General features: G+C 41.7%; 1 protein-coding gene across 2 annotated transcripts; it reads right to left on the bottom strand.

Moving 5' to 3' along the window:
• Window positions 1-13,312: 13,312 nt before the first annotated feature.
• On the bottom strand, window positions 13,313-15,647 carry LOC308151026 (Golgi apparatus membrane protein TVP23 homolog B). Of its 2 annotated transcripts, XM_080523835.1 has the most exons (7): window positions 15,610-15,647; window positions 15,239-15,306; window positions 14,971-15,115; window positions 14,431-14,520; window positions 14,191-14,316; window positions 13,839-13,967; window positions 13,313-13,666 (listed from the first exon to the last, which is right to left on the bottom strand). In XM_080523835.1, exons 1-7 carry the CDS (start codon window positions 15,619-15,621, stop codon window positions 13,640-13,642), a joined length of 597 nt encoding a protein of 198 aa, XP_080379961.1. In that variant the 5' UTR covers window positions 15,622-15,647; the 3' UTR covers window positions 13,313-13,639. The 2 variants fall into 2 exon arrangements, with proteins under 2 accessions (XP_080379961.1, XP_080379962.1); XM_080523836.1 differs by lacking the exon at window positions 15,610-15,647 and having other exon boundaries at window positions 14,971-15,062; window positions 15,239-15,284.
• Between the last annotated feature and the right edge of the window lie 351 nt (window positions 15,648-15,998).

Here is a 15,998-nt window from a genome sequence, read left to right as displayed (position 1 = left end):
GATTATATAATGATTGGAGCACTTTGAGCTGCAACGTTTACAGGAAAAGCACTATACAAATAAGTATCGGTAGTCATTATTATTATTATTATTATTATTATATGACTCAAGGAAGTTGAGAGAGGGAGGGCACGATAGCGCTACTGGTAAACACCTCACACACCTCACACACACACACACACACACACACACCACACGCACCACACACACACATACACACAGAGAGGGGGTCAACATCATGGTTAAGAGAGAGAAAGCGAGGGAAACATTATCAAAAAAAACTACTCAAGGAAGTTGAGAGTTTCGTCTGACTCAAGGAAGAGATTCAGAAATGTGTAAAATGTCTAGTAGATAGATAGATAGATAGATAGATCTTTATTTATGTGTCACTCCTCAACAAACAGGTATGGTATAAAGAACAGCAACAAAAGGTGCATTAAAAAGTTGAGGACTACTCACATGGAGTTGTGAGACACAATACAATTCATAGAAATACAAATTAAAAACGTACATTCAAGTACTATTACACTTGAACTATTACACAACAAATACCATTGGCATTACAATAAAATACAATATGTAAAGGCAATGAAATATGTAAAAAGAAAAAGGAGGGGGCAGTTTATTGCTCATGAAGGCTACTCTTCTTTGTTGGATGAGGTGGCAGTCCTAGGCACATTCATTAATGCAGTGTTCACCAGCTAAAATTTTACACAATTTATTATGGTCATCAAAGTCATTAAAATTCTCATAGTGTTTTGATAAAAAGATAAAAAGATCAGCACGGATGTCGTTGTAAAGTTCACAGTGTAATAAGACGTGGGCTTCGGATTCAATCGAACCACTGTTGCACAGTGTGCAGAAACGACTCTCCACTGGGGTGTTAGTGTATCTGCCGGTTTCCAGGGCTAAGGGAGCGACTCCACACCTAAACTTGGCAAGGGCACTTCTATGCTGCCTGGGCATAATGTATTGAACATAGGGTTCTGATTCAAAAACATTTTTAAAAGAACAGTAAGTACGCAGTTTGTTTCCCTCTGACCTGTTAATCTGCAGGAGCCATTTCTCCTTGTCTGCCTCTGCAACTGCTTCATCAAGACTCCGTATGAGAAAGAAGGAGAATATGAACTTGGCTGTCTGTGGTCTGTCTGACGACATAGAATACATTCTTTAAAATTATTAAGCGAGAGCTGATCTTGCTGGATGAAAGGGGGTCTTAAATGCAGATACTTAAAATCCAAACTAAAATGGGTAAATGCTTAGAATGTTGCACCTTGACGTAAGCAGCAAATTATTCCAATGCTTTGGCTCCTGTGGCCTTCATGGCCATGATGAATTTGGAGACCTTGGCCTTGGTGATCTCTGATGATGTAAGCTGAAGGCCAACATAAAACACAAAATACATCTCTCAAGTATAGGTATAAGTAATACAAGTATACAGTAAACACAAAGACAAAATGCACATTTTCAATGTTCTCTATCTACAGAATAGAACCTTCAGCATGTTTTCAAAATCCTGTGACAACTCTGTGTACAAGACAGGTAACATGGTGATGACAGCAGAGTATTCATGACGTGAACATGCTCTCCTGGTCGAGGAGATGATGCTCTCCCCATCCTGGATCAAGTTGTGCAGTGCCTCCTGAAGGGAAGGTATATCTTTCTGTTTGTTTTGCGAGTACACACTAGCATATGATTCAATACAGTGGGTTGTGTCCCTCTTCCTTCACCTTTGATGTACAGTATCTCTAACCTGGATGAGAGAATCAAAGAACTTCAGGCAGGAGGCTGGAGGGAAGACTTTGGACAGCATATTGTATTCTTTGGTGGCAAGGAACACAAAGGCTGTGATGTAGCGAATGAAGGTGTCAATCTCAATCTGATCCACAATCAACATGCTTTCCCTCCCTAAATGACAGAAGACGATGGGTGACAGACAAGCTACCCTTCAATACAGGCCTCTCATCTATGACAGATAATGGCAATAACATTATCATACTATTGTTATTGTGCAGGTGATGTGCATTAAGGTGGAGTGACCTCTCTTACCTGTTTTCTTTGTCTTCTTGGTGGGGGAATCCATGTGCTTGCTATGCATGGCTGGGCTTAGATACATGTAGTTTCCTGAAGAAACATTAGTCTTGCGAAAGTGGTCTTTAAAACCCTTCATGGAACGGTCTAACTGAGTTGACCGAACCTCGGCGTAAAAGCTCATGGGGTCTGTGGAGATATTTAAAAAATGAACATCACGGTCAGGGAACATGGATAACATTTTATTATTATTATGTTTATTTAACTTAATATTCATATTCCCCCATCCACAAATAGAACAGATCCCATTCATCATAATCTACTTTCACTTACTGAGAGGTGGGTGGGATTTGAGTTTGCTGAAGCATGGGAGGGGCTCCAGAGATGGGTGCCTATCTAGTGACAGGCACTTCAGTCGGCTGAATGGCTTCATGGCTGACATCTTGGTGAGAGGGCTGATTGGTTTCAGTTTTCCAGGGGAATCTATTGCTGGCTCCTTATCTTGGGATGGGGTTCTCTCCAGGGGCAGTGTTTTGAGATTGTGGCACGTCTTCAGGGTGAACATCTTGGTGAGAGATCTGCTGGGGTCCAGTGGTGGATTCTTGTCTAGTGATGGGCTTCTGTCTAGAGAGAGTGTTTTGAGCTTGCCAACTACTCTCAAAGGCCCACTTCTCTTAGCTGTCATGATGACATCCTCTTTGCTACACTTCTTATCATCTGGAATAACACAGAGAATTAGCCATTTCTCTGCTCTCCCTTATACATACACTCAATGAACATGTTATTGGGAACACTATACTGATATTGGATATTGGATTTGCTCTCAAAACATGCTCAATTCTTCATGACACTGAGTCCACAAGATGTTGGAAACATTCCATCACACAATTCATCACACAATTCCTGCAGATTTTCCAGGTGCACTTTCGAGCTGTGAATCTCCAGTTCCACCACATCCCAAAGGTGTTCTATTGGATTCAGATCCGGTGACTCGGAAGGCCACTGAAGAACACTCAACTCATTGTCATGTTCATGAAACCAGTTTGAGATAATTTTTGCATTGTGAGATGGTGCATTATCATGCTGGAAGTAGCCTTTAGAAGATGGGTAAATTGTGGTCAGCAACAATACTCAAATAGGCTGTGGCATTCAAGTGATGATCAATTGGTACCCACAGGCCCAATGTGTGCCAAGAAAACATTCCCCAACCATTACACCACCTGAATAAATAAGAAGGTGTACAGGTGTTCCTAATAAAGTGTTCAGTGAGTGTACATTACTGCACATTACTTACAGCTGTAGTTCAACCCTGTAAGGCCCCCAGTGTCCATATTACAACATCATCAACATCATTTAGCTATCAAAAAAAAAATCTTACAGGGTTAAGAGCTCCCCCTTGTGGGTAAAATACATAAACTACAGGTATGAGTTACCTGTGTATTCTGTCAGCCAGGTAGAGATGGATATGACGTCCTGAAGCACACTCTTAGGCAAGAGATCCACAATCTCCTCCTCCACATCTTTAGCACACAGGACCAGCATGCAAAGCTGTGTTTTATCATACTTATTGACGTTATTTTTGGGTTAACATTTTGGTGGTTTAAATTATACTACACTTTGATACAAAACACAATTGGAACCATTTAATGTCGACTTTCCAGACCCTTTAAGTATGTAACAGTCTTTTTGTCTTGGTCTGTGGTGCTCTCTCTCTCTTTGTATATTGTATCTGCTTCTATTGCTTTTAGTTCCTGTGCCATAGATGATAATGAAACACATGAAATTAGACAAGATAGTCTATAGTCAAGCGTTTCCTTTCGACCATTTATTGCTGAACATAAATATCAACATTCCATACCATACATCAGAAAACATTAGCTCTGCATTTTTTTACAGGCATGAATCAACCTTTCTTCCATTGACATTAATGCACGTTTATTAAAAAGTCTGAACACACAGATAGATCTCAAGTTAGGATAATCAGTCTATTAGGAATAGCATCATTGTATACACAGTGCAACTATTTTATACACATTTCATGGACAGTCCAACCTTTCCCTCTTGTTATGACCTTGGCTGAAAGGCCACAACAAAAGGGAGACGCACCAGTTTTAAAGTATAACAAAAGTATGTATTAACTCAAATGTGTAAGCAACAGAACACTAACTAAATAAAATAATGTACTATGAGGTGTGAACGTCAGTGATCAGTGGTGATATATGTTGGATGGGTGAGTGGATGGGTGGATGGGTGTTGAAAGGTGCTAAAAGCAAACTACATTAACCTTAACATAACCCAAACAAAGAATACCTGTAAAGGAAAGAATCAAAACAAAAGTGGCAGCAGCAGAAGCAGAGAGAAGCAGAGAGAGAGAGTGAGGTCCTGCAGTGTGGCTTTTATGACAGAGTCAGCCAATCAAGACAAGTGTAGATGGATTAGCACCACTGGGGCCCTCACACCACACCGCTCTCAAACCGCACTGTGAAAGTGGACAGAAACCCTGGTATCACAGCAACACTCAGTGCCAGACATGTTCCAAACATCCCATCCAGTGCTGTGACTGACAGGTTAGCTCCTACTGCTGCTCCCAGTGCTGCGGCAACTTGTCCAAACCAACTCCCTGCCATTCCTGCTGCAGACAGAGACACCCCTGCTGCCCATGCTACCCCTATGAGAGCCCCCAAAGAGCCCCCAGTCCCCAGCCAGGGTGAATTATTCTGGACGGCTGTTACCATTACAAACCCAGCAACCCAGGCACCCAGAGAAATTTGACCTGTTTGACCACTGGCAAGGTGGGATAGCATCAGCACTCCTATGGCTGCCGCCAACAGGAGAGTTGTTAGCACACCCATAAGGATACCCTCTATCAAAACAGAGCTTGTGTCTGGGGACTCCAAGGAGACGTAGGGTATTAATTTGGGATTCAGAAGATATATGGTCGTTAACATAGAAGACAATAACAAAAATGGTGGCACAGCAATATGCCCAAATCCTGCAAACAATAGGTACAGCATTAGAAATAGGATGAAAAGGAAAAGGATTCCTTCAGTGCAACAGTCCAAAGCTAGTCCCAAATAACCTGAACACAGCGCTGCGAAGGGTATGCAAAACAGCGTTGAGGGAAACAGGTAAAACTCCCTGACACCTGGGATGACGCTGTTTATCGACCACACCAGGATGGAAATAACCAGCGCAACCAAGAGCTGGTCAGTGAGAGGTCTTGAAAAGCCATAAGTGGACACCATTGTCTCTAAGAAGGTTCCCATGGTCGCCCCTGACACTATGATAGTCAACAGAGTCACCAGGCCAGATGTGCCCAGTACTATTTCCTTCATTGTGTCTTTAGTCCTCCTCAACATCCTCTCACCGACCTCTTCCCCCAGGGCTGTCCCCATCAGAGAAGTGAGCATCATCACCGTCCACCCCATGGCTGCCACATAGGCTGCTACATCTGACCCCATCCCCATGTCCTTATCTTCCACCAGAATCAACAGACGAGCCCTTGGCTCCAATGTTAAAGTAACCACCGCCTCCATCACCACGGTGCCTAGGAGGTACCCTCCAGCCAGTCCAAGCCCCAGCCGCTGGCCCACTGCCAAGACAACACATATTGGACCTGGTGACAGAGAGGGATGACATCATATTTACAGTATGTTAATCTTATGAACAACCTCATGAAATTCACTGTATACATTTATATTCGTGTCAGTATCAGAGTGCTTCAACATTTTATTATCGACATCTCCTCAATTAGTTGTTGTGGTCGTGACAGTACATACAAAATCTGAACATATTATCATTGTTTTGTTCACTGTCATAGGTTGTAATGCCTTGTACTATACTCTATGAGGATTGTGGTGGAACGAGCTTCCCGCTGCTGTCAGGCCTGCAGAGTCACTACCTACACTACCTAGATTCACTATCTTTCTACCTTTCTGCCAATGGCCCCTGGTCCTAGCATAGATGTGCTTTTCTTATGATGACTGATGTATAGATGATTCACGTAATTACATTTACAAATGTACTTGCTGTAAGTCGCTTTGGATAAAAGCACTTGCTAAATGTCAAAAATATATCAAAGGTTAGCTAACTCACTGTAGTACTGACTCTTGATCCAACCCTCCTTTTCTACTGAAAGTGCAGTTTGCATGATCTCTTCACCCCCTTCCCTCTGATCTAGAAAATAAGCCAGGAGAGAGAGGTAGATAGAGAGAGAGAGTTAGACTGATTATAAGAAACATATTGAAATACAAAAAAAGTATGTTAGGATGAAAGCATGTGAGATACTATAGCTCATAAGACACGCAATCCAGGTGTACCTCTCCACACAGGATCAACCAGAACATCAGGTTGAACCAGCAGTGTTTGTTCATCTGGTATATATTAATGCCCTCTGGTATATATTAATATATTAGTACCCTCCGATCCTCATCCACTGTTCCCCTCACTATCCCACCCTCAAAGGCTTCGGAGACCGTGCCTTCTCATGAGCTGCACCCCGCCTCTGGACCAGAGACTCATCAACACATCAACACATCCCTCAACCACTCAGAGACTCACCCTCACTCTCCACTTTTAAATCCCACCTCAAAACCTACCTGTTCTCGCATGCATACAACCTCCCCTACCCCTAACAATCTCCCCTAACCCTGCCACCCCCCTCCGCCCCCTGGACATTGCTGCGTTAATTGTTCCCCGTTCGTTAACTCTGTGTTCTATGTGCTCATGTTATGTTATGCTTGTTGTTTCTGTGTTTTCTGTTTTTCCCATATTGTCAGTGTCTTTGAGCCCCGGAAAAGCGCTATATAAAAACAATGAATTATTATTATTATTATTATTATTATTATTATTATTAATGCGGAAATTAAAACAGGTCTAACATCATCACATCAGGAGTGGACTGTGCAGAAGCCCACGGCAGTCACACTGCCTGGTAACGTCTCTTCACTATACTGGTAATGTCTCTTCACTATACTGGTAATGTCTCTTCACTATACTGGCTCCCCGCTGGTGGAATGAGCTTCCCATGGCTGTCAGAACTCCGTCTTCCACCGGAGACTGAAGACCCATCTCTTCAGGTTACACCTTAACTACTTCTCTTGAGACATCTACTATCCCCCAGCATTGTGCCTCCTGAGACACCTGCTTCCTCCTATACTGTGTCTCCTAAGAGTTCTACTTCCCCCCTCTTGTACTGTTTCTCCTGTTTCTCCTTTCTTCTTCCATCATGACAACTGCCAATGGCCCCTGGCCTGAGCTACGACTGGTGAATTGATGATTCACTTGCTTAGTCAAATGTAGCGATTGTAAGTCGCTTTGGAATAAGGCGTCTGCTAAATGGCAAAAATGCAAATGTATATGTAGAAGCAGAAGACATAGTGCCTGTAATCATTGATGTGTACATGATGTGAATAAGGTTTGTCTCACCATTGTCTGACTGTGCCATTGTCCTCTTATGTCCTCTAATGTAGGTGACTGACCACAGCTCTCTCATCCAGGGCAAACTGTGAAGTGGGTCCTGAGAATGTTAGCTATACTATTTCCAGTGTTTGAATGCTCCCCGTCACTCCTTCAATCTCTCTCTCTCTCCTTCTTGTATGGCATCTTCGGCATCCTTGCCATCACATGCAAAAAAAAGATTTTAATCTTAAACTGGTTTTACTACAGTTTACTACCACAATCCCATAATTGGCACATAATTGTCACATGTCACTGCCATCACTACTAGGTTAGGGGTAGGGGAGGTTGTATGCGTGTCCAGGGGGGGGGGTGGCCGGGATGGGGGAGTTGGGGGAGGCTGTAGGCATGGGAGAACAGGTAGGTTTTGAGGTGGGATTTAAAAGTGAGGAGTGAGGGTGAGTCTCTGAGTGGTTGAGGGAGAGAGTTCCAGAGGCGGGGTGCAGCTCGTGAAAAGGCACGGTGACCGAAGCCTTTGAGTTTTGAGGGTGGGAACAATAGATGAGGATCGGAGGGTACGGGTAGGGCGGTGGGGGAGAAGGAGGTCAGTCAGGTAAGGGGGGGCCAGGCTGTGGAGATATCCTCCAGAAGAGTGCGGGCTGATGAGACCGAGGGGGGAATAACAACCATTTCCTCGTGTTCTCACACGGCCCAGCAGATAAGGGCGCTGATTGGAGCTGAGATCCTGTGGACCAGGAGAGGGGGGGGGGAGATCCACGGGAGACACACACCTCACAAGAGAAATGCCTCTCTTCGAAAGACTAAAGATTGAATATTGAACATTGGGGTATCATGAAAAAAATATATGTATTAACCTTTCTTCCCTCCACCTAGGTGAATCTGGTGAATGGGAATCTGGTGTAGGTTAATAGGACGTAAACAATATGGTTATGAGATTGCCAATCCCCTTTTTTACAGTAAAGGTGTATGCATTAAATATTAGACAGGGTAGGCTAAACTCAGGAACCAGGAGTGGCCTTTGACCAATGTCTACTAATCAGGCTGTTTTTGTTTAAATTAGTAAGGTAGTGTAGTAGTAATGTAGGGGTCGAGCTTGTGGTCAAGGAGGTGAGAAACTAGCAGTTGCATTTGGCAATGACTAGACAGGGAGGTCTCTGTAGAGCAGTGGTCACCAACCTTTTTAAGCCCAAGATCCCTGACCTCGGCCTTGGTGAAGGCAAGATCTACCTATTGAAGCTTTGAGAGAAAAAGACAGCCAAGATAGTACTTTAAACTTAATGACGTTTATGTGCCTGTATTTTAATTAGATGCAATGCATTGGTCCAACATTAAAATTGATGCAACAAAAACAAAAAGACTGTATCTAGCATATCAGGCAGCTGTCTTCCTTTAAGAATTGTACATAACTTCAGTTATGTAATTTCATTACAACACAAAAAAATAAAGGCATGGAATGATGGAATGGAGGAATGTATGATAAAATCATTTTGTTCATAGTAACGTTAACCAACAACAACAAATTGACATTCTTGACATTTTGACACTTGACTGACTTATTATTATTCTTACTTATTAACATTGACAAACATATTTACAATTAGCATTTTATAAAGTAGAACTGTAATGTGTACTTTCTCAGTCAGCGCTAAGTACAGTCATCTTATGCAGCATCACTTTTCACATCAAAACAAAAGTAGAACTAATGTGTACTTTCTCATATTAACATTGACAAACATATTTACAATTATAGCATTTTATAAAGTAGAACTGTAATGTGTACTTTCTCATATTATTAACATTGACAAACATATTTACATATGGTCCTAGGTGAATCTGGTGAATGGGAATCAACCACCTGTTGTTTCTACATCCTTGACAATGAATTACCGTTAGAGTTCCAGGGAGGGTCGGTACTCAATCAACCGGGCCCTGACTAGTGGAGGAATCTGAGGGGTTCTCAGGAGGGACCGAGGGGGGACTTTTCTCCCGCATGATTTATGTTGCTGATTTCCTTATATAAGCTTGCAAGGATGGTTAACATTTTAGGTGTATTCTTCCTTCCTGCTGTGATGATGTTAGACCTGTTTTATCTTACACGTTAACATACACAAGATACACAAGATAAACAAGCACTGCTGGAATGTTATTGGTAGCTGTGTTGCTAGTAGGAGTTATTTTGTTATTGAGGCTGTGTGGCCTGGGGGGTATTCCATCAATGTCGCTAAAGGACAATTCCCCTGGATTAAACTTTTCTCTAGCTATTTATGCCTGCAGCTCTGACATTGAACTAAGTGAGGACACCTCTCCAGTCGTTAACTGATTGGTGGGAGCGGCCTGCTAGTCTTCAGCAATTACAGAATCTATCCGGACGGTCAGAGAGTGACAGCCTCCCGACACTACGACAAGGGAGTAAGTGTCTTTATACTATTTCAATGTTTTTTGACTACTCTGAGCACATTGAGCGCCACCTACATACTTATTGCCCACACACCCTCTATCTCTCTACTAATATCACAATGCACTTTCTCCCCATTCCTGTTCCCTCAGGAGGACACAGACACTACTCCTCCACTTGCAACCCTTCCAATCTAATCTATCCACCAGGCTCAACTGACCACAACCTCATTGTCGCAGGAGGACATTGGAACTGTCAGTCATCTGCCTCGTCCAATCTTGCCTCACCCCGCATCTCATCTCTCCTAAATGTTCATGCATAATTTTCCGAATCTTTATTAATAAGCTATTACAGAAAATGTAGTGACATTTTCCTAGTGAATGTGGTATTTTCAAGATGGCGGTTGTGAAGAAATAATATGGGATGGGACATGGGATGACGATTGTCCATTGACCAATCAACGGTGTGGGACCTGGGACCCTGGGACCCTGCTCGGATGTGGTACCTGGGACCTAGGACTGAAGCGACCCGGACCGACGAATGGAAAAGGGAACCGAAGCGGGCAGACCTAGGTCAGCACCAGGTCGGCACCAGGTCTGCATCGTAGTGGAAAAGCGCCATAAGTGGCAGTCATAGGCCTGCTGTAGCGCACCAACAGGGTACGGAACTCAGACTCCATCAGTGGCTTAACCCTCTCTAATCTCACTTTCTGCAAAAATATTTTGAAAATATAAATTTTGAGGATTAGATACACTACTTGCCCTACCGTGCGCTCCAAATGGGAGTTGAATCTATTTTTGACCATGTTTAAGTTACCACTGATGAATAAATTAGCTTGACTAAAAGAAAGAGGGCAGCCGAAATGTGTTAGCACAGTGTTAGTGTTAGTACTTACCAGCATGTTCAACTCAGGCCCATCTGGGTTGTTCTGCTGAAAGTACTCAACAGCACTCTTGATCTGGCGAAGACAGGCCATATAATCATGTAGTATACCTGTAGGTCTTCATAAAGAAACAAAGACACTGATGGGCATGGTGACACACTGAAACTAATGTCTGTTTTTCCATACTCTCTAACTTTCGCTCTAGTGTGATCTCACCCCTGCATGATGATCTTGTCTGTGTTCCGAGTGACTTGGTAGTGGTTGATGGCATCGTCCAAGTAGAATAAGGTGTTGTTCACAGTCCCCTTCAGCTGCATTAGGCTCTCTGTATTGTTGCGCATTGGAATTACAAAGTTCTCCAGGTGCGCAAGACGGCTCTCAAAAGACGATAGTATGGACACCTAAGACAAAACCTTTAGCTACATTGCTTTTCATCAAATGTGTATGATATCCTACATATAGGCTACATACAGTGAGGTCCGGAAATATTTGGACAGTAATACAATTTCCATAATTTTGGCTCTGTATGCCACCACAATGGATTTGAAATGAAACAACGAAAATATAATTGAAGTGCAGACTTTCAGCTTTAATTCAAGGGGTTGAACAAAAATATTGAAATATGAAATGTTTAGGAATTGCAACCATTTTTATACACAGTCCCCTATTTTTAGAGCTCAAATGAAAAGACAAATGAACATAATAATCATAAATAAAAATGTTAATACTTTGTCGAGAACCCAATGACTGCCTGAAGTATGTTTTGGGTCATTGTCCATCTGTATTGTGAAGCTCCATCCAAATTGAAGGAAGGGTTTAGGAATCACAGCTCTTTAATATGTAGCTTCCTCTTTTTCAAGGGACCAAAAGTAATTGGACAATTGACTCAAAAGCTGTTTCATGGGCCAGTGTGGGCTATTCCTTCATTATTTCTTTATCAATTAAGCAGGTAAAAGGTCTGAGTTGATTCCAAGTGTGGCATTTGCATTTGGAAGCTGTTGCTTTTTAAACGCACAACATGCAGTCAACGAAGCTCTCAATGCAAGCGGGAGCATTAGGAGTGGCCAAATTAACTGTTTGGTACATTCTGAGAAAAAAAGAATGCACTGGTGAGCTCGGCACCACAAAAAGGTCTGAACGTCCATGGAAGACAAGAGTGGTGGATGATCACAGGATCCTTTACATGGTAAAGAAAAACCCCTTCACAACATCCAGCCAAGTGAAGAACAGTCTCCAGGAGGTAGGCATATCATTATCCAAGTATACCATAAAGGGAAGACTTCACATGAACAGAGGGTTCACCACAAGGTGCAAGCCATTCATAAGCCTCAAGAATAGAAAGGCCAGATTAGACTTTGGCAAAAAACATCAAAAACGCCAGCCCTGTTCTGCAAGAGCATTCTTTGGACAGATGAAACTAAGATCAACCTGTACCAGAATGATGGGAAGAAAAAAGTATGGAGAAGGCTTGGAACAGCTCATGATCCGACGCATACTACATCATCTGTAAACAATGGTGGAGGCAGTTGTGATGACATGGGCATGCATGGCTTCCAATGGCACTAGTGTTTATTGATGATGTGACAGAAGACAGAAGCAGACGGATGAATTCTGAAGTGTTTAGGGATATTCTGTCTGCTCAGATTCAGACAAATTCAACAAAGTTGATTGGATAATCAATCATAAAGAGCTGTGATTCCTAAACCCTTCCTTCAATATGGATGTGAATACCCTTACCCTAAAGCTGAGATTCTGCACTTAAAGCCCATATTCATGATATAACTGTAACTTTAAGATGTTTTGGTAAAACAGCTAAATATGTCTGTGTCCAAATATATATGGACCTAACGGTATGATTAGATTGCTTTTATTGTATAGCCTATAGTGGATTTGTTTAGTTCGGGTCCTACACAAAACAACAGAACCCATTACAACGGCTAAAGTGTACTGGCACTAAAGACTAAAAGTAAAAAAAGAAAAAAAGCTTGTTTTCATACACTTGGAACACGGTTCTGAACCCAGTATTTTTCAATTTGATGGATAGTTGTTACTCCGGAAATAATATAGGTTTTTAAAGTTTGCTTACCAAGCCTCTCGTTAGCTGATCACTTCTCTCCAGACTGTCACTGATGAAGGACAACAGTTCTTGACCCTTGAGAGGGATTGATATTCAGGACTAACGTTTTTGGAACTGGCTATTCAAATGTGGGCTTCAAGCTAGCTACAGTTGCCAATATTCGTCCAGAAATGCACAGCCGTGAATGCAGTCATTTAAAGTGGTAAAATAGGTAACACAGATTATCTACATAGCTGGTTGGCTAGCTAGAAAGTTTGCTAACCTCCTTGAGTTTTTCCTCCAGTTCCTCTCCCCGCTCATCAGTTACATTCATTTCTGTTGACTTGAATTGCAAGATGTTTAAATGTTAAAAATGTTTTCATTGAAAAACATGTATCATCGATTGGGGCTCACGCGCCCAAACGCGATTGGTTGTTGGATCACCGCCGTTAGGCCACCATATCGTTCATCTTCACGTTCAGATATTTTCATATATTTATTTATTATATATAGTATATATAGTATAGATGACTTAGATGGCATTGCATTCAGACATAACTTTATTGTATATTTACAAATGTTTTTGCAATCATTGTACAAACAGTCGTAATCCGATTCGAGAAATAAGGAAAATAAATGAAACCAACACTAAAAAGGAACATATTCTAGGCTACAAGGCTTACTGAGATGTTAATGTATTGAAAATAACTGTAGGAAATCAACCGTGTGCCCTCAGAAAAGGGAGATACCTTCCACCTGTTCAACAGGAATTAAGAAATATACTCTTGATAACATATGATATAGCATATTCATTTAATAGCAGAAATGCTAGGGTTTGGTTCTTCTTGCCACAACACTATGGTGCCTCTTGTTTCCCGGTTGCCTGAAAAAAAGATAGCAAGTGATGATGAAATGGGAGAGGATCTAGTAATATGGATGTAAATATACAAAATGATGCATGCACCTTGTTCTCTAGTGGGTAAAATGACTGTCTAAATAATAATAAAAAAGTCAAACCGTATGATGGCTGACACCACAACATTTAGGATGCATACCTGTTTAAAGAGCTGAGCACCAAGATAGTTGGTTGCCATGCTCCTCAGGTTGGTCTTCCCGCCTACTTTGCAGCGCATATACCCATACAAGTTGGCCCATTGTAAAGCCACACCCATGACCACCACTGCCTGTAAGAAGACATTAGAGTGTTAGTGTTTAGTTAGTTAGACATTAGTTAGTGTTAGTGACATTAGTGTTTTCCCATTGGATTAAATTGAGATGAAACAATACAACACCTTCAGATTTCTTGTCCTGGGAATCCCCAACATGCATAGTGTCTTACATCATAGAGCTAGAAGAGTTATGTATTCATTTATCCATTTCAATTTAAATAAAAAGCGCTGAACTCACCAGCCACTTAAACTTGAAGGAGAAAAGAGTGCTGAACACAAAGATAACCCAGAGGATAGGACACACAATTAGGCCTAACCAGAAGATCCTTGACTCAGAGTTGGAGGGAACCTTTCTATTAGTTGCCTGCAGACGAGAAGAAGAAAGAAGCACAGAGTAACATTACACAGAAATCTTTTTGAGATTTGATGGTGAATATACAGATTACTAAATCATGAACTGTACAAAACTGTGGCCCACCTTTCTGGACTCAAACACCCAGTGACTCTTTCCATCGTCATCCACCTGATTCCACCACCTCAGGCCCACCAACAACCTGCCAGTTACATTCTGACAAAGAGCAAAGGGAATCTGTCACCAACTGCATTCATCATAACACACAGAGACACAATATAAGCCCAGTTGTATCCAATTGGATGCCATCACACTGTGACAAACACATCTCAAACGCCAACCTGTGGGAACTCACCAAACAAGAAAAAATAGAAATCCAAATCAGGAGAAGAAAATGGAACTGGATAGGTCACACACTCAGAAGACAAAACAAATCAATCACAAAGCAGGCTCTAACACGGAACCACAAGGCGGGAGGAAGAGAGGAAGAACCTAGAAACACCTGGAGAAGAACCGCAGAACAGGAGATGATGGCGGAAGGGCTGTGGTGGCAACAACTGGATTGGAGAGCACAAGAACGGAGAGGATGGAGGGGGTTCATCAATGGCCTATGCCCCCTAGGGAATTTAAAGGCCTAACTAACTAACACTGTGACATTCCACTCACCTTGACTGTCCAGAAGTCACATGAAAGAAGGAGAATGATGGTCACCATACATGCAATGAAGCTACTGCTCAGTATTTCACAGAGTAGATAGACTAATATGGCACTTGTGCGAAAGAAGAGATGGAAGAAGGTGGCCAGAGGATGCCTACAACACAGAGCACGATATGATTAGGTCAACATCTCTTGAAAAACAACAGTTTCTTGTTCATTGTAATTCATGATCTGAGGTCTCATATGTGACAATAGGAAAATAACTCGTAAAACTCACTGGATATTTGATTTCCTCTGACTGACTGCATCGTCGTCCTCACCAAAAAGTGGAGCATCTGCCGAATCCTGAGATGATTAAAGTGAAATGGTGACGGCTAGCTATATCACAGGCTGCACCATGTCTCAATATAACATCTCTGCCTGTACACATTCCTACAGTCTGGGTCAGATGTATTCAACACAAGTCAAGCAAATAATTACATGAAAAACATTTGTGTAAAGTTATTACAGTCGTTTAGGGTTAGCTATAGCTTCAGCAACCGACAGAACAACAACAAGTTACATATACCGACATATGTCGCAATCAATAAATACTATTGAATTATTTGTTAATTGACTTTTATAATACTATATAATATAAGTTCTCACTTGTCTCAACATATTCGACACTCGGTACCCACTTCCTGATGACGTGTAGGTAAACAAACGTTTAGGACCTTACATATATATGGGTGTCTGAATAGGTTGCCTGATTAAAATTCCAGTGGCTGTTGCTGTCCTGAACTTGATAAAAGAGGAAGGAAGGATAAACAATGTGATAACATGTTTATTTATCTTCTGTATGTCATGTAGAGAAGATGCCTTAAATGTATTTTGTCCTTTTTTGTAAAATGTCCCATTTTAGTTTAATATAATTTTTTAATGTTTTGATAAACAGCACAATAGTGAAATGTTTTACAACAACAGGGGTTTCTCATTCAAGATACACAATGTGAAAGCATCATACAGTAGGCCAAGAAACAAATGTGTACATTTTG

The sequence above is a fragment of the Nansenia antarctica genome, assembly GCF_963989245.1.
Source record: "Nansenia antarctica genome assembly, chromosome: 2".
Lineage (NCBI taxonomy): Eukaryota > Metazoa > Chordata > Actinopteri > Argentiniformes > Microstomatidae > Nansenia > Nansenia antarctica.
This window is presented reverse-complemented; position numbering and strand designations above follow the sequence as displayed.

Coding starts and splice junctions, on each gene's coding strand:
- LOC308151026 (XM_080523835.1), bottom strand. Junction 15,116..15,238: donor CAGAGGAAATCAAATATCCA/GTGAGTTTTACG, acceptor TCTGTGTTGTAG/GCATCCTCTGGCCACCTTCT. Junction 14,317..14,430: donor GGGTGTTTGAGTCCAGAAAG/GTGGGCCACAGT, acceptor TCTCGTCTGCAG/GCAACTAATAGAAAGGTTCC.